General features: G+C 39.0%; 1 protein-coding gene across 6 annotated transcripts in view; it reads left to right on the top strand.

Annotated features, from left to right (window-relative positions):
• LOC130926753 (microtubule-associated protein 2-like) overlaps positions 1 to 27195 on the top strand; it is a 120464-nt gene that overhangs the window by 52865 nt on the left and 40404 nt on the right. For 4 of the 6 annotated variants that reach the window (XM_057851907.1, XM_057851909.1, XM_057851908.1 and 1 more), the window contains 5 exons: positions 5404 to 5667; positions 15689 to 15778; positions 19842 to 19916; positions 21506 to 21721; positions 25939 to 26208. In XM_057851907.1, coding sequence (XP_057707890.1) covers positions 5457 to 5667; positions 15689 to 15778; positions 19842 to 19916; positions 21506 to 21721; positions 25939 to 26208 — 862 coding nt within the window. In that variant the 5' untranslated portion in view covers positions 5404 to 5456. The remainder of the gene's footprint in view (positions 1 to 5403; positions 5668 to 15688; positions 15779 to 19841; positions 19917 to 21505; positions 21722 to 25938; positions 26209 to 27195) is intronic. The other 2 variants (XM_057851910.1, XM_057851913.1) reach the window with 2 other exon arrangements.

Genomic DNA, 27195 nt, shown 5'->3' with positions numbered 1-27195 from the left:
TGGGAAAAGGGGGAAGTGACATATGCCATAAAGCCCTCACACCACTTGTAGTTTTTTTGTGTGGCAGTGTTCCTACCACTCTCCTCAAAGGTAATTAGTGCCGGTGAAAGCGATACAGAACCCCTCAGGCCATAACAGAGGTGTCGTTCAACTAGTTGTCAGTCGACATGTCATCACAAATGTTATGATAATATTATATAAAGGTTGAAAAGTTCCCTAGTGTTGCTTTGATGTATTTTTTTTTAGCTTCGATGTATTTCTTAATGTATTAACAATGTCTTATAATTATAATTCATAATTATATTTATTAATTAAAAATATTTAAAAAAAACAAAAAAAGAATTAAGAACTGGCATCCACATACACTATGTGGACATTGCATTTTGGGTCATGTAGGCCACAGGGAGAGTTTTTTAAATAAATTTTTTTTTAATATTACCAAAAATAGTCACTGTCCAAATAAAAGGGTAAAAAAATTATATGCAGTATATGAAATAAATCCGACCATTTCGACTTACAAACAAGGTCCTGGAACAAATTAACTTCGTATGTAGAGGTACCGCTGTACATTCTTTTTTTCTTCAAATAAGGCTTCTAAAATAACTACACCATAGTTCTTTAGCACTACCATGAAAAAAAGTTGGTAACAAGACATTATGTTATAATAGAGCTCCTGAACTCACTTCCTCTTATTTACCGTAGTTTTCGGACTATAAGCCGCTACTTTTTTTTCTTCGTTTTGAATCCTGCGGCTTATAGTCTAGTGTGGCTTATTTGTTGATTTATTTGGGTAAATTGTTAATGCTTCATTTGACAGCGGCATCATAAAACTGTCATAAGACAGATAATTATGACCTGACACTATCATGGGCATTACTGAATGCTTATGTCGTTAGGTGTCATCCAGCAAATTAAGTCACTAACTCCATTTATGTGCAGCTTGGATCTTTTGCATCCATTCAAAATTTGCCGGATGACACTAAATGACATGTGTTAGAAGCATTCATAATTGCTCATGACGGTATCATGTCATACTTATGATTGTCTAACGACAGTCTTATGGCACCACTGTCAAATAAAGTGTTGCCAAATACCATAACTAGCAATTAATTAAACAACTGGAACATTAACTGAAGAAACTGAAATAATAACAACAACAGTGTTGACAGTGGCAGCTGAGGTTGACTGTCTCCACCAAGGGAGCAGTGATGGCCAATTGAAGCTTCTTGAAGCAATAAAGCTTTGCAGCCAATTGGTTCAAAGCTTCATGGTGGCTCATTTGGTCTTATAACAATCATATGATGCCGCTGTCAAATAGTGTAACCGGTTAATAACTTTTGGTACAGTGAGGACAGTTGCGGCTTGTAGTCAACAAATGAACAAAGGCCGTTTTCGTGCCAAATTTGGTGGGTGGCGGCTTTTAGTCAGGTGCGCCTTATAATGCAAAAATTACAGTAATTGACAACAAGATGCCACATGTGGCAAAAATTAAGCACAACGATTGCTGGACCAAAGGAAGTTTGTATGCTAGTGTTCATGTGTTTAAATTGTGAAAGTAATCCGAAGAACCCAGAGGTACTCCACACAACAGGGTGCAAACCAAGACCCTAACTTCCATCACAACCATATAATTGGGATAAAGCAAATCTGGTAACATACCACTGTACTGCCCTGATAAGTTTGCACTCACTAATACACTGTGAATATGAAGCTGGAGCCAGTGGCTTTTTTTACTCAGAAACCATGGTGAAGTCATTTCTAAGACAGGACACCCGCTAGGCCTCTTAAGCTCACTTTAGCTGCCTTGACAGTGTTACCTTTTTGCAGTCAACATTTATTATAGCAGGTCGGTTGGGCCTTTATGTAAATGGTCCATTTGTCATATTTACTTGGATGATCGAGGTAGAAATATTATTATTAACATAAAAAGAGGCTGTGCATCCCTAAGCTCCTTTGCAGCTCTCTAGCTCCTGCAGTGAGGCGGCCCTGAGAGTAGAGCCCTGCAATGCAGCATCTGTGTGACGTGCACACACACGCGCACGCACGCGCACACACACACTGAGATGTTGGCATGTGAATGTGTTCAGAACGTAGGAGGGAGATAAAAAAAAAATGCAGCGAAAGCGGAGAGGAGGGGAAAGATGAAGGCTGATGGAAGCTGGGGGAGGAGTGTGTAGGTGGAAGGACAATACTAAGAGGCAGGTAAAGAGGTAGGAAGAAATAGCAGGTGGGAGGAAGACTCATGGGTGGAAAGAAAAAAAGCTAAGAAATTAGACTAATGACACATATCGAAGCCACTAAGAAAAACAGTGCCTTGTTGGCCTTGTCATTTGTTCACGTTAACAAAACAGACTGTGTACCAGACGTAGTTCAAGCTAACAATTTGGATTATGTGTGTGCGTGTGCATGCATTGTTTGAGAATTGCAATTAAGTCCTGTTAGGACGGTCTTAACTCTATCGACCAGAATAGTCATTCCTTATAGATTTTGTCTTGCCGGGGAATGTGATAGAATGACTCCCTTCCAACCCCTGTCAATTATTCTAAAGGTGCCCTTCATCAAAGTGGTGAACCTTCTGTGCTAATCTCTCCAGAAGGAGACTGAACGTTTAGTAGCATCTGTTAGACCAATCAGCAAATTTGCAATAATTTATCTTAATGGTGCTTAGCTTCGAAGAAGAACCTTAGCATTAGGAAGATGAGAAGAGACATCAGGCTTGCAAAATGTTATGGAAAAATACTTAGAGATCTGAGTAAAGAAATATAAGTTGATGGATCAAAAAGTGTGGCCAGAAACCAAATGATTTCGATATCTGAAGTGTGAAAATAGTACCCTTGTCCTTGTGCGTTATAAAAAAAGAATTCTCAAATGATAATGTTAACTTTGCAAAAATCCAAGGTAACAACACTCAAATTAAATTGAAGAACCATATAGTTTGCTGCGGAGAACACTGTAAGGCACACCTCCAATATACTGTTAGTATTTACAATATTTAATACCTTATAGCGCCACAATATTACCATTTCGGTATACAATTGTGGCCTACGTGACCCTAATTATAATGCCCACACATATGTGGACATGGTCCATCCATCCATTCATCATCTACCGCTTAATCCAGGGTCAGGTTCCGGGGGCAGCAGCTTTAGCAGGGAAGCCCAGACTTCCCTCTCCCTATCCACTTCAACCAGCTCCTCCGGCAGGATCCCAAGGCGTTTCCAGGCTAGCCGAGAGTCATAGTGTCTCCAGCGTGTTCTGGGTCGTCCCTGGGGCCTCCCACCGGTGGGACATGCCTGGAATACCTCTCCAGGGAGGCATCCGAACCAGATGCCCGAGCCACCTCAACTGGCTCCTCTTCAAGGCGGAGGAGTAACGGCTCGACACAGAGTCCCTCCAAGCTTCTCACCCTCCAGGTGAGGGTAGGAACGTAGATCAACTGGTAAATGAAGAGTTTAGCATTTTGGTTCAGCTCCTTCTTCCCCACTACGGACCGGTGCAGAGCCCGCATCACCGCAGACACTGCACCGATCAGCCTGTCGATCTCCCGCATACCCTCACCCGTGAACAAGACCCCAAGATATTTGAACTCCTCCCTTGGGGCAAGATCTCATCCGAGACCCAGAGACGGCACTCCCCCCTTTTTTGACTAAGGACCGTGGTCTCGGATGTGGAGGTGCTGATCTTCATCACTCAGCTGTGAACAGCTCCAGTCGGAGTTTGAAGTCACAGCATGATCAAGCCAATTAGCACCACATCATATGCAAAAAGCAGAGCCGAATGCTGAGGCCACCAAACTGGACACCCTCAACGCTTCGGCTGCACCTAGAAATTCTGTGCATAAGACTTATGAACAGTATCACTGACAAACGGCAACCTTAACGGAGTCCAACCCTCACTAGGAACGGATTCGACTTACTGCCGGCAATGCGAAACAAACTCTGACACCGGTCATACAGGGACCTAACAGCCCTTACCAAGGGGCTTGGTACCCAGTAGTCCCGAAGCACCCTCCACAGGACTCCCAGAGGCACAAGGTCGAATGCCTTCCCCATATCCACAGAACAAATGTAAAGCGGTTGGGCGAACTCCCATGCACCCTCAAGGATCCTCCTGAGGGTGTAGAGCTGGTCCACTGTTCCACGGCGGGGACGAAAATCACACATCTCCTCCTGAATCCGAGATTCGACTTCCCGACCGACCCTCCTTTCCAGCACCACTGATTAGAATCTATAATTGGAACAAACTCTTTGTTCCCCCTTCTTAAAAAGGGGGACCACCTCCGTGGTCTGCCAATCCAAAGGCCCTGTCCCCGACAAGGTCTTAATAATAATTAAACCCCTCCCAGTCAAAATGGATTGGATGTCAATGGCAGCCAAAAAGTTGAATGAATGCTCTAAGAAAGGTTAAATTAATGGTATAAAAGATGTAGATATACCATACAAAACTGTATTATACAAGAAACTTCAGAATATTAGACTGTAGTACCTTCTAAAAAGGTGATTCGTGACTGCTCTTTTCAGTCACAGAAAATGCATCGTCATGGTGCCACCATGCAGCAGGTGCAAAGAGCAGATCAGTCAGCCTCTTGAGCATGTGTAACACTTCAGATGTGATTCACATTGCAATATGTTATTTTGGGGCAGGAGATGGTTTCATTTGATAAAATAAAAATGGAACAAAAAAACACATTCATAACTATGCAAACTGCAGTTTCCATTCAAGATAAGACGTAATTTGGATTTCCTTGAAAGAATTTTGCTCAGACCCTGCAGAATATGTGTCAGCCTTGCACTCCCTGGCAAGAATATACACAGGTGGTTGTCTTGTCCGCCAGTCTACGACTGAGGTTGATCAAGTTGGTTGTGGAGGTCAGCGACCAAACACAAAGTGACCCTCATCAACAGAAAGGCAGGAGCAAGACAGGATGACAACCTCATTTTTATATTTTACGGCTTTTAATAAATCGGAGTGCTGTTCAGATGAAGCCCCAAGCAGGGTCACAGTGGTGGATGACAAGCTGTGACAGGGAAGGAGTCATCAAGTGAGATATACTGTACCAGTATGGCATTCTGAGTGGAGGAGTCAGTGTGTTGTGCTCATTGCAGAGTCTCTATTGGGCTGTCATGCTTATATCCGTTGGAAGCTTAATCATGCAAAACCTGATGATTATTCATTAGCTGGAAAAGCTTAAACAGTCTCCATTAAATATTAACAGAGCCATTCTCTGACAGGTAGACTGAGGTTTGCATTTTAGTGAGTCTGAAGCAGGAATTCTGATGAACAAATTCTTGACTCCTCGGCCTTCTCTTGTCTCCCATCGCTCTCCTTTAGCTGACATTGCTAACCTCGCACTTAATAACATGCTGAGTTGTTACCATGTCTGCCTCTCATCTCGCCACACAGAACGAAAGTCAACCCTCAATTTCCCCCTTCCCCTGCCCTGAGCTTGGACCAGCATGGCAGATGACCGACAGCCAGAAGACGGTGCCGCTCAGTGGGACGCTTCGGGGGCACAGCCGCCCGCTGGTACCCATGGGGCAAATGGTTTCTCATCTTCCTCGTACAGGACATGCCAGACTGGTGGAACACACGCGACCTCTCCCCCCTTTTCTGCAAGAGAAAACGGGTTCAATGGGGAGTTAACTGGTGCTCATGCTATAACTGCAGGTATGTATTAACTATAATCACCTCATCAGATGTTTATCCTTTCTCTATATTTTTTTAAGAAAGAGATATAGATGTTGGCTTTATTTGCACATTTACATGAAGCAGATGCTTGTGCATGTGGGTATTTGGGTTGCGTGGGTTTGCAGCACAATGAGTCCCAACCCCAATCACATGCTGTTATTAAACGTGCCCTAATTACAATGTTAAATGTTACTCTAGCCCTCAACCCCCGTATCTCACCCTGGTGAAACAGTGATGCACCAGTGGTGTTACCATGACAACACCTCCCCCTCCAATTTGTTTTTTTAGATTCAACCTTTACATTGGTAATGTTAAGATTTGGATTTCTAAATAACATCTAAACTTGAAATGAAAAATTTCCAGAATCTAGTTTTAAGAAATCTTACTGTTAAAGTTTTACTTAAACCAGTACTAACTAGTCCTGCTATTATAATGCAGAAATTATAGAACAGAAAGAAAGTGACTTATTTTTCAGATGTCTCTCGCATTAGAGACTGCTCATTAGAGGACCTTTTCCCACTTCTACTGAATTAGCCCAGGTGTCTGTTAAATCAAATCCATTTAGCACTATTGCAAACCACAAAGGACTCAAACTGCATCACGCTCGGGAAAACCGTCCATCACTGTACATACCTTCTACACATGTGACATCTTGGCTTCATACCAAATAACTGTCAAAACAATTCGTCTTGGCATTCATTTTGGTGTCTGCTGCATCAAGACATAATTGACTCCCTAATATAGTCTTTTTTACACGAACACTCGATTGCGAAAATTCCACACCATCAACAAGATTCTCAAGAGACAGTCAATTGACAAATCGATTTTTATTCCCATCCCTACCACACAATCTGAGGTGTCTCCAACATGCGGCGGATAAGTGCAGAGAATCGCTGACACCCGATAATCCTCAAGGCTTCAGCCTTTTGAGAGTCAGCTCTTCAGATACAACAAGAACCTGTGAAGCACTAAATTGCCCCCTTGACATTATGTTAAGCCTAGAGCTCACCATGTTGTCTTGATTTTTTTTCTTTTTTGTGTATGTGCCTCAAATAGGTCAAGAGCAACATGCTAACCTCTACTTTACTTTAGTACTTTAGTGCAGAATGAAACATAAGCAACGCTAGTCGTCAAATCCATTTTGACTGGGAGAGGCTAGCAGCGAATGATCGAGTGTTATTGGGGGCCGTAACCAGAGTGTATTTCTCGTTTTTAGGGCTGTCAAACAATTAAAATTTTTAATCGAGTTAATTACAGCTTAAAAATTAATTAATCGTAATTAATCGCAATTAATGACAATTCAAACCATCTATGAAATATGCCATATTTTTCTGTAAATTATATATATATTCTGTAAAATAAATTGTTGGAATGGAAAGATAAGACACAAGATGGAAATATACATTCAAAATACGGTACATAAGGACTGTAGTGGGCATTTCACTGTACTGTCATTTAAATCTGTCTATGCGTCTACTTTTTCCAAAGCTAGACAGCTAGTGAACGACGCCTTAATAATCAGACTTCTTCCTTTTTCATCTGATTTATTAATAAAATGGCCTCAAACCATTGTCCTCTTTAGACTGTCGTAAAACTACAAAAAAAAAGTACACAAGCATTGCATTAGCAACAACGTTAGCTTAGCACGCTATACAGGTTCACTAAACATAAACAAAAAGCGTCTCATACAAAAAATATAACATTTCGCTTACTAACATAATATGTACATTCTTTACAACAACCATACTTACTGACAAATCTTGTCCAAGGATCATATAAGCACAACATTACAACGTAGGCGTCAGCCCGAGACGTCGTGCAGCCATATCGAACTGGCAAGAAAACAATAAACCATGTCGCAAAGCGACCACAAGAGTTCGCTGTTAGACAGCAAAAAAAGCCTTGCTGTAAAACTTACCAAAAGGCAGAATACTGTCTGAGCGGGACATGTGCGTTAATTGCGTCAAATATTTTAACGTGATTAATTTAAAAAATTAATTACCGCCCGTTAACGCGATAATTTTGACAGCCCTACTCGTTTTGTAAATTTTTTTTATTACCGTAATTTGGTATCTATCAATTCATGATATTATTATGAAATTAAATAAAGGGACTATGCAGGATTTTTAGAGTTCATTTAAATCTTTTCTACTCCATGCATGCTCCACCAATGCCCTGATGAGAACACATAGCCCTGACATTTTTACTGAGTCTGCCACAAAAAGTATTTTTCTCCCCTTCAATTGAATATTTTGGGATGAACACTCTAGGCCGGGATCAGCAACCCGCTGCTCTTTAGCGCTGACCTAGTGGTTTCCTGGAGCTTTTTCAAAAAAGTTTTGAAATGGAAAAAGATGGGGGAGGGAAATATATACAGTATATACATTGCTGGCCAAAAGTATTGGCACCCCTGCAATTCTGTCAGATAATGCTCAATTTCTTCCAGAAAATGATTGAAATTACAAATGCTTTGGTAGTAATATCTTCATTTATTTTGTTTGCAATGAAAAAACACAAAAGAGAATGAATTTTTTTTTCAAATCATTATCATTTTACACAAAACTCCAAAAATGGGCCGGACAAAAGTAGTGGCACCCCCAGCCTAATACTTGTTAGCACAACCTTTAGACAAAATATCTGCGAACAACCGCATCCGGTATCCATCAATGAGTTTCTTACAATGCTCTGCTGGAATTTTAGACCATTCTTCTTTGGCCAACTGCTCCAGGTCTCTGAGATGTGAAGGGTGCCTTCTCCAAACTGCCATTTTCAGATCTCTCCACAGGAGTTTTATGGGATTCAGGTCTGGACTCATTGCTAGCCACTTAGAAGACTCCAGTGCTTTCTCTCAAACCATTTTCTAGTGACTTTTGAAGTGTGTTTTGGGTAATTGTCCTGCTGGAAGACCCATGACCTCTGAGGGAGACCCAGCTTTCTCACACTGTTGGTAGTCTTCAGAGTTCATAATGCCATGCACACGGTCAAGCAGTCCAGTGCCAGAGGCAGCAAAGCAGCCCCAAAACATCAGGGGACCTCCGCCATGTTTGACTATGGGGACCATGTTCTTTTCTTCGAAGGCCTTTTTTTTTTTTTTTCCTGGAAAATCTATGTTGATGCTTTTCCCCAAAAAGCTCTACTTTTGTCTCATCTCACCAGAGAACATTCTTCCAAAAGGTTTTTGGCTTTCTCAGGTAAGTTTTGGTAAACTTCAGCCATTCTTTTTTATGTCTCTGGATCGGAAGTGGGGTTTTCCTGGGTATCCTACCATAGAGTTCCCTTTCATTCAGATGCCGACAGATAGTATGGGTTGACACTGTTGTACCCTCGGACTGCAGGACAGCTTGAACTTAATTGGATGTTAGTCGAGGTTCTTTATCCACCATACGCACAATCTTTTGTTGAAATCTCTCGTCAGTTTTTCTTTTCCGTCCACATCTAGTGAGGTTAGCCCCAGTGCCATGGGCTTTAAACTAATTGATGAAACTGCGCACGGTAGACACAGGAACATTCAGTTGTTTGGAGATGGACTTGTAGCCTTGAAATTGCCCATGGTTCCTCACAATTTTGCTTCTCAAGTCCTCAGACAATTCTTTGGTCTTCTTTCTTTTCTCCATGCTTAATGTGGTACACACAAGGACACAGGACAGAGGTTGAGTCAACTTTAATCCATTTTAACTGGCTGCAAGTGTGATTTAGTTATTGCCACCACCAGTTATGTGCCACAGGTAACTAACAGGTACTGTTAATTACACAAATTAGAGAAGCATCACATGATTTTTCAAAGGGTGCCAATACTTTTGTCTGCCCCATTTTTGGAGGAAAATGATAATGATTTATTTATATTCTATTCTCTTTTTTTGATTTTTCATTACAAGCAAAATCAATGAAAATATTACGACCAAAGCATTTGTAACTGCAATTATTTTCTGGGAGAAATTGAGCATTATTTGACAGAATTGCTGGGGTGCCAGTACTTTTGGCCAGCAGTGTATTTTTTAATATGGTTTCTGTAGGAGGACAAACATAACACAAACATTCTTCTAATTCATTATTACTAGTATTGTAATGAAGTTAAACTTGAGGCGGCATCGTACAACAGAGTAGTCACGTGTTGCATTAATCTCTTTCGGGTTCACTGCTGGGAAAATAAACATTTAATTATGAATGCTCATTATATATTTGTAGCCAACGTAGTCATTTTGATAAGACGCTAATATAGCTAATATAGATACATACAGCATGTTTTGCCTTCATTATAAGGCTTTTAATTTTTTGCGGCTCCAGTATTTGTGCAGTATTTATTAATTTGGTCCAGCATGACTCTTTCAACATTTTGAGTTGCCGACAACTGTTCTAGGTGAGCACGCACTTGTGCACGCCCAAGCCTTCCCTGCGACAGTACCCGCGTGACAACAACACTTGCTACTAACAGTAAACAATCATGTTTTCTGTATTTACATTTATGGTGCTGGATGGGTCAAATGCTCGTTGCTTTATGTTCGTGATCGTACAAGTATGCACGCCATGAATGAGCTTAACACAGGCTGCAGTTACGCTTTAGGCCGGAGGTGGCAGTTACGAAAGGAAAAAAAAACAAACAAATTGTATATTGTCCCTTTAAACAAAATGTGCTGTCTTTCACAAAACATAATTTTTATATTCAGTGGTGATTTACTGGGTTGAAAAATTACAATACATGCAATGTCAGTTAGAGGTGCAACAATGAATCGATTAATCAACAACTAATAAGGCTTAGTGGCCAACAAATTTGATAATCAAAACAGTTGAAGGAAATAGTCATCAATGTTGTCTCCATTGCTATTTACAACATGATGAAAAAAACTTCAAGGTAAATTGTAAAGATAACTGAAACAAGTCTCATTTATCCGATTAATCGATTAATCTTTTATTAGAGCTGTCCCGACTGGTCGACATTGTCGACGTCATCGATGACGTAAATCCGTCGACGAGCATAACATCCCGTCGACGGTTAATGAAGGGTTAAAAAATTATATGCGTTGACAGTTCAGAATGTCAGACGCTCTGTATGCAAGCGGGGAAAGCGGCACAAAGCCAAAAAAGCGCACCAGAGAGTCCGAAACATTGACTTATTTCAAAGAAACAAAGGAGGGTACTCTTTTGTGTCCTGTCTCTTCAATGCCAAGTTTTGTTGAAGTTGCTGAGCCTGTCACGATATGCAATGAGTCCATTTATCGCACGGCAAATAAAAATGAGGGTGGTAATTTTCACGGCTGCGTTTTATCGCTGCGCGTGTGCGTGCGTGCGTACATTGGTGCATGCGTGCTGATGGCATACGAGACTCCAGTTCCTTTCTCTTATCAACACGCTGTAGAATTAAAGTTCAGACTTACAAAATAAGAAAACACATCCATATTAAACACTATAACGTTAGCACTGCTACACTGAGGTGAATGGGGGAAAAAAGGCAACCTACTTTGGCCTGCTATAAAACATTGGCAGTCGTCTCGTGAAAGCAAACTTGCGGTTAAAAGGTGACACTTCAAACATGAAAAATCGCTGGTAAACAGCATTTGCAAACGAAGAAAAAAAAAAAATCTATTACTGACACTACATGCAATGACTAAAAGTGCTTTTCTTACGGAGTGTAAAGCTGAAGTTAACTGTTTAGCGAACGTACTCCCGGTGAACATTTCCAAATAAAGGCATGTCATGTTCGTCTTATAAATAACAATTTCTGGAGTTAATCCCACATACATTCAGATTCTACACTAAGAGTACCTTTAAAATGACACCCTTTATGAAAAATCTGATTGGCAATGAATAATTATTATAATACTCTTATATATAGTACTATACTATAATATTAATGCTTAGTGTTTTTTTTAAGAATTGTTTTGAATCATGTTGGAAAGGCGAAGTCAGTGTTCTGAATCTGTTTACATTCCATTCTTTTGCACTAGTTAATTCTACCAGCATTTGAACTCATTGTTTATTTGCGATTTATTATTGTTATTGTATTCATTGTATTGTTTATTTGTACTTTAATAAATAATTTAAGTCTTCCAAAATGTTTTTGTGAATTGATAAGCGTCAACAAAATTTTCATTGCTAAATTAGTAAAAGAAAGAAAAAAAAAAATTTTTTTTTTAAATTCTTAGATTAGTCGACTAATCGTAAAAATAGTTGGCTGACTAATCGGGAGAAAATTAGTTGTTTGGGACAGCCCTACTTTTAATTAATCGCTCAATTAATCGATTATGAAAATAATCGCTAGTTGCAGCTTTAATGTCAGTCATAGTCGAACCTTGTTGCCATGATTAAAATGTAGCCAAAATACAGCTAATTGTATTGTTTTCAGAGGCAGACATTAATATGAGTTTACTTTCTTTCTAACATCTCTATGAAATTTGCACATTATTTTAATTTTTATCAATGACAATGAAATATTTCAAGCTATCCATCAATTTATCATTTTATAATGAGTCAGTTATTTCTCAATATAACATCCCTCTCTTACCCAACCAATTTTGCCAGGAAAAAATAGACATCGTTTTTTTGTACGTTCTCACCAACTATTTTGTTCCTTTAAAAATACCCTAACTTCGTCATCATTATCATCATCATGTTTCTGTCCTCAGGATCACCACAGGCACCAAAACCACAGTAGCTCAGCAGTCTGTTGTCAAGGAAACAACTTTCTTTACACAATTTGATTGCTGACTGGTTTTGCATCCAATTGCACTCTGTGCCATCTCATTGTGTATATTTGAGCATCTGTGTGCATATGTAGCACATCCTCTGTTTGTGTTGACTCAAGGTCTTTAGTAATACTCTCTGCTTTAAATCGAGCACATACACATAGGTCTTTAAATCTCTCTATAGGATTTAAGTATTCATTTTCCATTCCCGAAATGATGTGACCTTTCTGTGTTTGAGTCCTCGCGATAAAGTAGGTCATTATATTATTTGACATGTTTGTGTTGGATACATGCTGACCGAGTTGGATCAAGCATGTTTTCATCACTGCCAGCATGCTTTGCAGAAGTGACAAGGTCTTTTTTTTTTTTTTTTTTAAATCTGCCATCACTTTGTGAATCTGTGACCTCTCTGTCACACTGACACCTGAAAACTTTGAAACATAGACAACGTGTCAGCACAAATGCGAAAACATGACCACCTGTATTATGTTTATGCGACATTTTAAAATTTGACGTACAGTATTAATCATAATTGGTTATTGTACAATACTGCATTTTCAATTTTTGAAAAAAATAATACAAAAGCATGAAATATAAAGGTGAATACAATGTTACTGAAACCTTGAGCTCTGTATTTCTTCAATTTTCAACCCCCCCCCCCTTGATAAAATTTAGTTTTGACATTACAGCCTCAGACCCCACATTCACCATTCTTTTCAATATCAACGTTTAAATCAGAAAATGTTTGAACAATATACAGTCATGTGAAAAAATTAGGGCACACCATTAAATATTCAGTTCTTTATTAGGAAAGGTTCATATATCCAATTTCTGATCTTGTTTTTCTTTATCTTTGGAAAAGAAGGTGATTTAATTGCAGGTAAACAACAAAAATTAACATTGTTTTACTAAACCAGATATATCAACAAAAATGCATATTCTAACCGAGGAGGAAGTTAGGACACCCTGCCACCTTATAGGTGGTGTTACCCCCTTTGGCTGAAATAACTTCAGTGAAACGCTTTTTGTAGCCATCTACCAGTCTTTGACATCGGTCTGAAGAAACTTTGCCCCACTCAACGCAGAATACTTTCAGTTGTGAGATGTTTGAGGAGTTTTTTTTTTTTTGCATGTACAGCCTGTTTCAAGTCACCCCACAGCATCTCAATGGGATTAAGAGCTGGGATTTGACTCTGCCATTCCAGGACTCGCCATGTCTTCCTTTTCATTCATTCCTTGGTGGATTTAATGGTATTTTTTTTTTTTTTTTGGGTCATTGTCATGTTGAGGGGGCCAGTTTCGCTTTGGCTTCAATTTTTTCACAGATAATCTCACATGTTCCACATGATAGAATTCATGGTGGATTCTATGATGGTGAGTGGCGAGGTCCTGCTGCAGCAAAGCATCCTCTTGCACACCTCCCATGAAGGTTAAACTTGTGAAGTCTCTTTCTGATTATAGAGGCATGAACTTTCACATCAACAGTAGCAACTTAGAGCCTGCTGTAGGTCCCATGATGACATTTAAGGTTTTTTGGAGACTTCTTTTACCATCTTGCGGTCTGCTCTCAGGGTGAACTTGCTTGGACGGCCAGACCAGGGCATCTTGTCAGTTGTTTTGAATGTCCTCCACTATGGGCTATTATTACAGTGGAATGGTCTGCTCTTAGGGTGAACTTGCTTGGACGGCCAGACCAGGGCATCTTGTCAGTTGTTTTGAATGTCCTCCACTATGGGCTATTATTACAGTGGAATGGCTGATTTCATATTCTTATGAGATCTTTTGAAATCCCTTACCTGACTCATACGCGTCTACAATCTTCTTTCTGAAGGCCTCAGACAGCTCCTTTGAGTTCACCATGGTGTTTTCTCTCACTTCAACAGTCAGGGGCACACCACAGTAAATGTGAGGTTTAAATAAGGCAAGCTTCCTTCAAACACTGGGTATTTATGTTCATGTGCACCTGATATGATACACCTGTGTGTGATTTTAACCATTTTAAGTGGGACTGAATGTTGGGGTGTCGTAATATATTCCTCAATAGAAATTGCATTTATTTAAAATTACATTTTTACAGAGTTATGAAAAAAAACAAAACACTTTTTTTCCAATTTTAATTGTTTAGTTCTATTACTAGAATCTCTCAAGATTGTTGAAATTGAAATTAAATATCTATATTACCAAATATGTTAGAAAGCACACAGGCTTCCATAGGATATCCTGATTTTTTTCACATGACTGTACATGTTAGCAAGTTATGTTTGGTGGACTCCAAAGGTGAACATCTCCTGGGCTGATATACTCAGAGGTTGCTTGGTAACACTACATTGTGCAAACAGAATTGTGTGTTTTTTTGCTTTTTTTTTAGTGTCCTTATAAGTACTGATCAGTGTGTGTATGTTCACATCTGTAAAAGTATATAAAATATCATAGAAATGGCTGTCATAACTGTTTGCTGCATGCAGAAGAAATCTATATTCTTGGACTGCTAATCCCTAATAGGCCAATTCTTATACAGGGTGACCCAAAAAAAAGTTTACACTGCCATAATACAACTTAAATGCCATGTTTATTCATCTTAGAATTAGAATTGAATCACAAATTATACATTATTGTAAAGAACATGTACAGTACACTCTGTTTTTCAATGTGTCCTCCCTTAAGTGTCACAACAGCCTCCAGGCGCCTGCGGAACGCTTGACAGGTCTTCTTTATGTAGGATGCTGTCATCTTTTCCCCAAGATCTAACAATGGACCTCTCCAAGGCTGCCGCAGAGGTTTGTGGCTTCTTACACGCACTGTCCTCCACAGTTGCCCATATGCTATAATCCAGGGGATTGAGATCTGGACTCTGGGGTGGCCACATATCACCTTGTCAATCAACTTTTTGGTCCGCACAGATCTTCACTTCCAGACCCAGGTTTTCGTGAGGCTGTTCCAGTATCTTTCAGCTTCTTTTTAACTTTGTAGACTGCACATCTGGATATTCTCAGATTTGCTGCAATCTCAGTAGGTGTCAGACCGGCACGCAGCAATTCAGGTACAGCTAAAGTTTTCTTCATTTTCAGAAGAAGCACAGGAATTGTAGAGACGAGAGATTACCAGCTGCATTGAGTGACCTTAATGTATCACTTAACCATGACAACCTACTTAGATATGTTTCAATGGCTTTTAAACAAGCAGTCAACTGAGTGTAAACTTTTTTTTGGGTCACCCTGTACTTCATATCAACACAACTATAAACAAAATTATTCAATTCTAAACCTTTTGAGAGACTCTTTTTTTCTTGAAATTATTTATGTTTGTGTTTCTTTGTTTAGAGCAAGTCTCTGCAAGAATCGTGCAAGAAGTGACTGCCGAGGCAGTGGCGGTTCTAAAGGGGGAACAGGAGAGTCAAAGGCTGCCATCAGGTTAGTCACATGCTTTCACCAAAAGATGCACCACCAACATTACATTATGTTTGCCTGTACTATAAAGTCTGCTACAAGTTAATTACGTAGGTTGAATTAAAGGGCCTTTGTCAAAGTCAGTCAAAGTCAGCTTTATTCATTCATTTTCTTCATATGCACAGACCATACAAGGAAAAAGAAATTGCGTTTCTCTCTCTATCCCTAGAGCAGTACTTCTGAAATAGTGGAGCACACCCCCCGGACTTCAAACTTTGCGCCTGCAGTGCATCGCATATTTTTTTCAATTAAAAAAAAAAAAAAATACAGATGAGCTGTTCCGAGCTGATTGCTTAGTCTTACTCTCGCTCCCTCCCTCCCTCTTTCTGCTGTTTGTTCCCCAGGCTGGCAGTGCACGTGCACTTCAGTTGCTTATAAAAGTTAACGATTTTAACAGATGTTTGATCTTGCCAGTGTAACGGGCTTCAAAAGCGCCGCATGCGTCAATCATTTAACTTGCTAAGCAGTTGCTGTGGCAACTCATTGTGTGTAAGTGAGAGGATTTGAGTAGACTTACTCAATGAAGTGCTGCCTTGGAACAGACAGGCTCTGTGTGCACGGTGTGATAAGGAAGTGTGCGCTGGAAGGAATGTGTGTGTGTGTGGCGACGTTCGAGGCAGCCGGACGTGTTATGTTCGTGGCAATAAACACCACATGTTGAAAAACGTTTACATCTTCCAGAGGGGTCTTTAGAGAAAATGAGAAGTACTGCCCTAGAGAAATGATCAATTGATCGATTTAAAGCAACATTATATGACTTTTCAACCTTTATAAAATATTTTCACAATATTTGTGATGATACGTCGACTGACAACTAGTTAAATGACACCTATTTTACATCTTGAGGGTTTACACACACAAAACACACAAAAAAACTACAAATGTGCTGACTGCTTTACGTCATACGTCACTTCCCCCTTACCCCATTCATTATATTATAATATTAAGACGGAAGTTGAGGCGAACGCTTTCCCACGAATTCAGCCAAGATGGCAGAGCAACAATAGAGACAAAAAGTTTTGTCCGAGGAGGAAAAAGAAAAGGAGGCTCAAGAATAAACAAAGCCTTCTTCACTCGCTGGCCACACAAAGCCACATGGTTGCTAACCGTCATATGCTATTGTCTCGACACAACTGGATTCATAACCTTATTACTATTCGTCTTTCACACAGCCGCTGGAAACATAAATGTCGTTTAATTGGTCATACCTATCAACCCGAGGCCGTTGGCAATCTTGCAAATAGTGACGTATGCCCTTACAAATTGGTGACTAATCTTACGTTTTATATAATGTGCAATATGAAACAAAAATAAAACTCAACTTTTAAAATAATATTAAATTATTGGTAATATTGTCACATATAACCTGGTGCAATCAAAGAACAATCAATACCTTCAGCTACATCATGATTACTAAAATTTAACAGTGACTTTTGTTACAATTGTATATTGCACTTTTGGCAATTTCTATCATGTCTTTTGATGGCTGCACTTCATTGCACTTCAGCTCGCAATTCAGCTTGACTTGAAGGTAGTTTGTTAATGTGTCCAATTATAAATTAAAAAGGTCAATTGATAAAATTACTTACCGATGCAATCTTTGAGTCAGGGAACATTTCTTTTGCTAATTCTGAGAAGTGATCAGCAATAGTTGCAGGCAAATTGTGTTCGGCAACAAATTGGCAGAATAAAATCTTCGCTTTCGTAAATAGTAATTAAAAAGTAATTAATTACAGTTAAAAATTATTTCTCCCAAAAAGTAATTGAGTTAGTAACTCATTTACCTGAATGTAAGAGTAATTAGTTCCTTGGCAAAGTAACTGGTGTTACCTTTCATGTGTTTTTTTTTAATGAAAAAAAAACCATGTAAAAGAAAAACAATTGAAAAAACATAGTAACCCATAGTAACCTGGAAGTCTTTTAATGTTGTGAATCAACCGTTAAAGTTGTTAAAATTGGTCCCGTTTTTGCATTAGTTCCCTTCTGTCTATTTTTGACATGTGAATGTTTTACAACTGTTTCATCATTTAAAGACAGATTCAAGTCAAGATTTTGCTGATTTAGATTTTTGGCCACACTAAACCACACAGTTGCTAGCCGTCAAATGCTATTATTTAGCCAGAACTGGATGCATCACCTTATTACTATTCATATTTCACATAGCTGCTGGAAACACAGTCTTCCTTAAGGCAAAGAAATACCGCTTATGTCCACCGGTGTCACTAAAATCGACCAAAACTGGAAAGTGACATAGTTAGGGATCGGAATCGAAATCCGATTCCAATTCCGAACCGATTCCTAGTGTTTCGAGGCCTCGACATCACAATGAAAAAGCCTTAACGATCCCTTTAACGATTCCTAAAGACGCATATTGCGTCGTGACGTGTCTTGTTGTCCAGACGCATCAAACTAGCATGGCGCCAAGAACCACTCGCTCCAAAGTTTGGCTACACTTCACCAGGAAAGAGGGTGAAAGTGAAAGGTTACGATGGTTTAGCACAAGCATTGCAGCCGTAAACATAACAATGACAGCACATTGGTTCAAAAACTTCAAATGCTCGAAAGTGTGTCTTCACTTCACGAGAAAAAATTACAACAAAGCGACTTGCAGTCATTGCAAGGTGGATATAACTGCATCGGAAGGGAGTACGACTGCAATGTCCTCACCGAGACGCTAAGGCTCAGGCCTGACTATACAGCTAGCTAAACTCCCAAATGACGATACAGAAGACGTTTGTATAATATGCTGACTTTATTCAACCATCACTTGAAGAGTGAAACTAAAAATAGAAATGAAACAAATCAATTTCGTCCCCAATAACAAACAGGTTTGCATCACAGTAAATCAGCGATGATTAGCTGCTAATACATTAATAACACAAACTGTTAGCATGCGTTCGCTAGCATTAGCACATCGTTCAAACCACTACACAACTGGATTTAAGTGTCCGATCGCGAGTGGAAACACACAACAACAACACAAAAGATGATACATACAGGTGTTGCCTTTGTAGATATTTTACAAACATTAACAAAGAACGTAGGCTCGTAGCAGTAATGCTCTCTCTCACTAACTCGCTCACTCGCTTGGATGCGGCACTTCTTCGCGTGTAAGCGCGCTCTTCTTCACGTGAGGAAACGCAAGGGCGCCCCCACTTGAGCGTGAAAGCACCATAAAAACTAAAAGGGATGCATGTCATTAAATACACTTTAACACAGGGGTCCCCAAACTATGGCCCCCCTGAACAATACCATTTTTTTTTATCTTTATTTTTTTTCTCAGTAGTGTTGTTTATTTCCTGGCCTGGCCTTTATCTGTGAAGAGAGGGTTATTTGGTTATTAGCTATTTAATTAATAGTGTTACTATTATTTTATTATTATTATTATATATTATATTATACTATATTATCATTTTTATTTTATTTTTTTCTATTTATTATTTAAATTTTATTTACTTTTGTTACGTGAAGAATCCAGAAAGGGTTATTTGAGTGTGGCTTTGTGAAAAACAATAATTTTTTACATTTAGGCACTCCTGCAATCGTCACACTTTTTCTGTCACAACAGAGAAGGGAAAAGTTATGTAGCCCTCACAGGAAAAAGTTTGGGGACCCCTGCTTTAACACATATTGCCAAAGGCAGAACAACGACCTATATGCCAATATACACAGATATTTTTAATTTCTATTAGAAAAATATTTCAGTAAAATGTTACACATTCTTGTGCATTTGCCACTTATTGCCTCAGTTAACATTGAGACTTTGGGCCTCTTTTGACCTCGTTGTGAGTTTGTAAGGTTGTGACTTCTGATTAAACTCAATGCCAATCAAAATGTTTGTTCTTCTTTTTCCCCAAATTAGAATCGATAAGAGAATCGATAAAGAATCAAATCGTTAAGCGATATCGATAATGGAATTGGAATCGTAAAAATCGTATCAATTCCCATCCCTAGACATAGCGTTGCTTTTAAACGATATTTACACATTTAATAAAATTTCATCATCAGTCTTTATTTTCAATTGTAGTTGAAGACACCACCAATTTACCTCCATCGCCGCCTCCCTCACCTGCCGCAGAACAGTTTGGTCCTCTTGAGCAAGGTAATATGTTTTGTAAATAAAAATGTGTTTTGAATTTTTTTCTCTCTTCTTTCATCTTCATCAGATTGGAATTATGAAAATAGGGATCTGTCTGGCACAAAAGACCATCTTGATTTATAATGAACTAATTTTAATTTCTTTCACTCTGTATTTTGAATCAATAAATAACACAGGTTGTCTCCTTTACATTGTTTATCTCTAAAAGAAGGAATGGCAAAACCACCGTTAGGATGAGTTTTGATCCAAGTTTTCTTCCATTTCTCCCACTAACATGCATACTCGCTGTCTCCCGACATACTAATATGACAACCTTGTAGCTGTCCTTGTTACTTGTCTCTTCACGGTGTGCGGTTTGTTTTTTGGCAGCTGTCAGTGTTTTCTGTGTGACTCTGGCATTTACTGGCTTAGCATTGAAGACTCATGTTGAAGAGGATCTTTGTATGAAATCATGAGTCGAGGTAGAGAATGGGATTAAGATTCAAGATGGTTTCGTAATGAAGCTAGTTAGCTTGGTTGTGTGTTGACTCAAGATCAAATCTATGACAGGACAGAATTTTCCTTTATGTCAGGAAATTGATTTGTCAAATATAATGTGGATTTGTTTGATAGTGTGTTGTCATGATTGACCAGCTACCAAATGTAATTGTTAAAAATCGTCAAAGAGGTTTGCATTTTTTGTTTTAAATGACTTAAAAAGGAAAAATTGGCTAGGGTACGATTTCTTTGTGGCAGCAGCATTCAATTTGATTAAATAATTTGTGCTATTGTTAGATGGTTGTTTTTCACGTTTTAGTATTGTTGGTGTTTAAAGTACAAGTACTATTACTGTATATCTTACCTAGTAAGCAACAATATTATTCTTTATTATTGCAGTACAGGAAGAGAAATTGTCTTAAAAAATGATACTGTATAGCTGGCCTGACAACCTTGGTCTCGAATCAGTTGCTACTATGCAGTCACCTCATCAATGTCTTTGTGTGTCATGACTCTTTTTTGTAACCCCTTTCTGATTTCCTTGAAGCTGATTTACCAATGTTTTACTATTTTTATTTTTATTTTTTGCTAATGTTTTCCTCAAGTCTTTGACAGAAAATGTCCATTTTAAGCAACATATTGTAATAACTGGGACAGTTGATGTTTTTAGTACTTTTTAGTACTGGTACATCAAGAAAGCAAGGTGATCAAGCAAGTATCTAAAAAAGTAAAGTTCAATTTAGTAAAATTCCAAATAGTCTTTGGAGTTCACAGTGGTCACTTCCCCTACTGTATAATTAAACACTTTCTGTGCATTAGTGTAGCTAGTTTTAACTCAAGATTCCATATGTCCATGAAATAATTTATAAACTGATCAATTATTAAATCTACAGAAAACGCTTCAGGAAAAAAATGTATGGATTAGAATAAAAGAGATTCATTATGTCAGAAGTGATACAGTATTTTTCTGTTGATTCAATTTTAAAATGGACATTTTTGTTGAAGCCGTTCCATATTTTCCCTTCCTTTATGTCCTCTTTGATTTTTTTTTTTCTTTCATCGTGCGTGTCTAGATTTCCCTGCAGTTCTTCTCCTTGTGTCTGTCTTGTTTGTAGATGTAGGGGATGAGGAGGAGGCAGGCCCTCTCCGCCGCTTCCAAAATTCACGGGAGAGGTGCAAGTTCCTCGCCCCCTCCATCTCAGTTTCTGTGCCTGAGGACGACCCCTACCACTCCGACGAGGAGTACTATGAGCACCCCTTGTTCAGCCCAGAGTGGACGCACTCGGGCGCCCGCCCCACGGGGCAGGCTGTGGCCTTTAGACAAATTGAAGGTGAACCACGCACGGTTCCTCTTTACCGTCTCAACCCCACCACCCCTTCTTTCCTTTTTTCTCTTCTCAACATCTCCCTCATCTGTGTTGTGCCTTCTTACTAGCATCCCTCCATCCTTGCGTCTCCCCATCCGTCAGTTCGTACTGTATGTCATTTTTGTGTGTTTGCGTGTCCTTGTGATGTCCATTTGCTCTAAATCTGATATATTTCAGATTTCTAAAACATCAGAATTTTAATCATTTATTCCACCCAAACCATTGCTACTTGTGTTTGCAATCATATTTAGTTTAACACACTGCAGGGCCATCCTGTAAAGGAGAAGAGTGTAGTTCGAATCTGAATCTGTAGAATGAAACAAGATTTGTGATTTAAGGTGGTTTCAGTGGCGATAACAGCGGGGTTATATAACAATTAATTAACAGCTGAGCCCGCTTTTGACTTAGCTTCATATATGACATACACAAACATGGATTAAATACATCAAAAGTTTGCTGTTGTCTGTCGTTTACTTTTAAATATTGTCTGTGGCTCAGAGAATGAGTTTTACCTTGACTTGATGTATATCTTGCTTTTCTCTGACCAATATATTCATACTTGATGTGAAGTCAATTGGATAAGGAATGGTTAGTGAGAAAAAAAGCTAATTTCCCATCCAAGATTGTTATTTTAGAGAGTCTTAAGGACATTAATAATAAGCAGTCAATTAAAAGTGCCATACAGGTAGTCCCTGGGTAACGACGTACTCGACTTACATGATTTTGATTTTACGACGGAGTCTCGTCAGCCATTTTGTCCCAAATCGTTTTTTTTAGTCGCATAAACATTACCTTATTGTACCTCACAGTATCTTATTTTTACTTTACTTTATTAATATGACGTGTTCTGTCCTCACTAAACATGAAGTTGTTCAGCTTGACAGACAGCAAAGAAGGCAATTGTGCTTTTTAACTTACTTCACTTTTGACAATTTGTAAAGCTGTAACACACATACAGTATGTACACCTATGTTCAACTTATGTTCGACGCGCATTTTAACAATAAAACACTTGACACAAAACAATTGGTGTTCAAATGTCCATCTAGTCTGATCAATATGTAAATTGTGTAGATTTATTAGATTAATTTGCCAAACAAAAGTCTGCTAGCTCCGCGACCCTCGTGAGGAAAAAGCGGCATGGAAAATGAATGAATGAAAAAAAGTCTGCTAGCTTAAATGCCATGACTGCCAATGATATTTACAGTTCTCATAGCAAATCGCTCACACATAACTCCACAAACTGTAGCTGTAAACTAGGGTGACCATATTTTGATTTCCGAAAAAGAGGACACCTCAAGATACCTTACCCTAAATTTTACTTGAAGTTCACTTAAAGATGCCTTAATACTTAAACATATTAAAAATGTGTCTCCTCCGTCTGTATAGGAAAATTCAGTTTTATTTATACTTCTTTTCTTAGATTTGTTTTTTTTTATTTAATAATAAAGACAGAAATCTACCCCCGTATAATCAGTCCGCAACCTCATCATTACACAGAAGTTGTTCAAAATTTAATACCGTAATTTTCGAACTATCATCTGCTACTTTTTTCCCCTCATTTTGAATCCTGCTGCTTATTGTCCAGTGCGGCTTATTTGTTGAGTTCTTTGGGTTAATAGGTAAAACTTTATTTGAAAGCGGCGTCATAAGACTGCCATAAGACCATCATAATTATGATATGACATTATCATGGGCATTAATGAATGCTTATGACAGACGTCATTAAGTGTCATCCGGCAAATTATGACACTAATTCCATTTATGTCCAGCTCGGATCTTTTACATCCATTAAAAATTTGCCGGATGACACAAAATGACATCTGTCATAAGCATTCATTAATCCTCATGGCAGTGTCATGTCATAATTATGATGGTCTTATGACAGTCTGATGGTGCCACCTTCAAATAAAGTGTTACCAAATTCCATAACTAGCAATTAATGAAACAACTAGAACAGTGAAGAAATAATTAGCACAGAACATGAATTTTGATTTGTTATTTACATCTGTAGCACTGCAATGCATGCTAGGAGCCATGTTGTATGACAACAGTGTTGACAGCAGGTGGCAGCAGAGGTTGACTGTCTCCCCCAAAAGAACAGTGATGGCCAAATGAAGCTCCTTGAAGCAATGCAGCTTTGCAGCCAATTGGTTCAAAGCGTCATGGTGGTTAATTTGGTTTTACGACAGTCTTATGATGCCGCTGTCAAATATAGTGTTATCGGTTGATATCTTTTGGTGTAAATATTCCATAATACAGTGAGGACAGCTGCAGCTTATATATGAACAAATGTCTTTTTCGTGTCAAATTTGGTGGGTGGCAGCTTAAAATCAGGTGCACCTTATAGTGCGAAAATTTCGGTAGCTAAATATTTTATAAATATAATGCAGACCCATGGAAGTGTAGTACAGTCAATACACACACGCAATAGGCTATGTGACAACTAAACATTTTTAGAAATTACAATCAATACAACTGTTAAAAACACAAAATGTTATTACTACTCAATTATTATCCTCATTAAATGTTCTAGATTGCACACAAACAATAACCGAAATAAACTGACAAACAATTCAACCAGCATGTTTCCAAACGCAGCAGTACAAAAATACGTTTCCCATAATGCCTAGTGTGGCTTAGCTCACTGACAACTACCCTATTAGCGAGCACCTGTAGCCGAGGTAAAAGTCAAACATTGCTATAAAAGTTTACAATCATCGGCAGCGCAATGATGCGACACCAAATAGGATTTTACAAATCACACCAGTACAAAGCTCAAACAGGAGTCAACAGTTGTGGAAAGGTAAATTTAGCAAGTGTACATATCGATAGCCTGTGAGCCCCTGGCGTGACGAAGGTTTGTTTGGGAATGACGCCATGATAAAGCCAGTCTCTGCGCAAATTGGTATCCGAAGTAGAATAAATATATTTTCGACTTAATTACTGTTTTGGGTACAGGAGCATTTGATTATATACCTATTAATCTTAATAAAAGTCTTAACAACTGGGCAGGCTCTCTGGGAACACATCACAGGCAGCACAGTACAGTAGTATTCTGTGCAAAGCGTCAGTCAATTTCAACACACGCTAATTGGTCACGTGAAAAATAATGAAAACTGGACAATTTCATGATTTTAAAAAACCCTGCTTGACGCCACGGACAAGATGTATAAAGTGGAAATGTCCGGGCAAAAGAGGATGTTTGGTCACCCTATGTGAACTTAATTACAAATGCATACACAAACATATATTAGCTGAAACAACTTACAGCCTTATGTGGATGTGCAGCTATCCTTTATCCATGTCAGAAGTCTTGAGTCTGCTTCTCAGTCATAGAAGGCGACAGTCCAGCCAGACCCAACGCTGCCACCAGAGGGCAGTGTATCATTCATCATTAAATAAAATACAATACCTTAGGACTTTTTGGATAGTTATTTTAAGATTTAGGAGTATTTCAAGGGTTAATTCCGACTTCCGTGGAAATTCAGGCTACGGTGCCTGCGTAGGAACGGAACTCCTTTATTAACCAGGGACTACCTGAACTGAACCTGAAGGGACTACCTAGAATTCATACTCATATGCAATAGACCATGCCAATGTGTGATGTAGGGTTGTCAGACGTATTGAAAAGTACCGAAGTATTGATACTGAAATGTTGGATCTGGATACGTTACACGACCACAGGAGTTTTTTGTCATGGGGTAAATTTTGATTTTGTACACTTGATAGTAATGCAGATATTTTTGAATTTTCCTTGTTAACTTCTAGGCTGCCAGTGACGGCGCAAAATGTTTAATCCATTTGAACTGGGAGGGATGGCAGCGAATGAACGAATGTTCATTCGCTGCCATCCCTTCCAGTCCAAATGGATTGGATGTCTAATAGTGATAAAATCATTTTTTTTTAAATCAAGTTTTTAAGTGCCGTATTATTGGATTGACAGACTTCATTAAAAAGTATTTATTTTAATTTATACAGTAGTGCAGTAGTTTATACAGTGAGTTTTTAAGTATTGATATCAAGTTACAAATGTTAGTATCGTGCCAACAGTAGTGTGATATATGTGTGAACACTTTGGATCATCTCAAAGTGTGCCTTCATTGGTTGTGTTTTCACACTGCCCAAGTCTGTGTTGCCTGTAGTCTTAATGTGTACCCCTCTCACCATGTTTTGGAGAAGAAGAGACCATGGAGGCTCTTACAGCTGAATACGAGGAGGAGGTTGAAGAGGATGATGATGTTGAGGAGGAGGAAGAGGAGGAGGAGAGTGCAGAGGCAGCTCTTGATGAGCAACAATGGAGTGGGGAAGAGTCTGACCTGGACATCCCCGAAGCAGAACTTTTAGAGAAGGGAGAGAACGTAGACAAGGCCCAGGCTGAGGCAAATAGTGCGCCTTCAGAAAGCTCTATGGACAAAGAGGAAGTAGAGGGTGATGAGAGCCCTGAGACAGGTGTGTCTTCCCCTCTGCACACCTTGCCTGCATGTTCCAGCTCGTACACTGTATATGAATGCCCGATGTGTCAAGAGGCAGGGAATTTTGGCATTTTCTAGGCGGAATGGCAAATCATTAGCCCCATGCACTGCTGTGTCTGCAAGGCAACACAGGCCTGTTAGTGGAAAAAATACACATTATTTTAACTTTAACCTGGTTACATTGTCATAGCTATGCCTGTGTTTTCTTATTGTTGCTCTTTTTTTGAGGCTGGCTCTTCTGTACTGGTATTAGTATGTGTTGCACCCGCAATCATGCTTCGGATCACCAGCTGTAAGCTTCCGGAATTGTCATGTATACACTGATGGCTTAGTGCTGGTATGCCAGTGCATTGCATTTATACAATCTTTCATAATTATATCAGTGTTCATTCATTGGCAGGGGATTTAACGTTGGCTCTCATTTTTCAGACATTATTATCGCCACCTTGTTTGTCGCATCTTTTATCGGTGTTTATCGTTTTTCAAAATACCAAGTCATCCGGTTAGCTTTTATTACAGTTTGTTACATATTGCATTTTCATTCACAACCATTCAGCAGTTTCTGCATATAATACAGTATTTTAAATTACGTAACGTATTCACTGCCATTGACGGCGATGGACGTCCAAGGCCAAAGGCGTCTAACTCAAGGCCTAGGGGCCAGGCCTCATTTTGTGTGGCCTGCAGTAGGAAATCATGTGCATTGAAATCAGAGAATATTTACTATTTTTCCCCCTTTTTAAAAACTTTCTAAAACATTAAAAGCTAATTTATCTTAATGTCCTCTTTTGTACTTATTAGCTTGTTGGCTGCCATTGACAACGATAGATTCATTCAGTCATTCATTCATTCATCTTCTGAACCGCTAATCCTCTCGATGGTTATGGGGGTGATGGAGCCTATCGCAGCTAACAATGGGCAGGAGGCAGCGTGCACCCTGAACTGGTTGCCAGCTAGTCGCAGG

Source organism: Corythoichthys intestinalis, chromosome 12 (assembly GCF_030265065.1).
Source record: "Corythoichthys intestinalis isolate RoL2023-P3 chromosome 12, ASM3026506v1, whole genome shotgun sequence".
In the NCBI taxonomy this organism is placed as follows: Eukaryota; Metazoa; Chordata; class Actinopteri; order Syngnathiformes; family Syngnathidae; genus Corythoichthys; species Corythoichthys intestinalis.
Note: the sequence above shows the minus strand (reverse complement) of the source record. Positions and strands in the feature narration are given on the sequence as shown.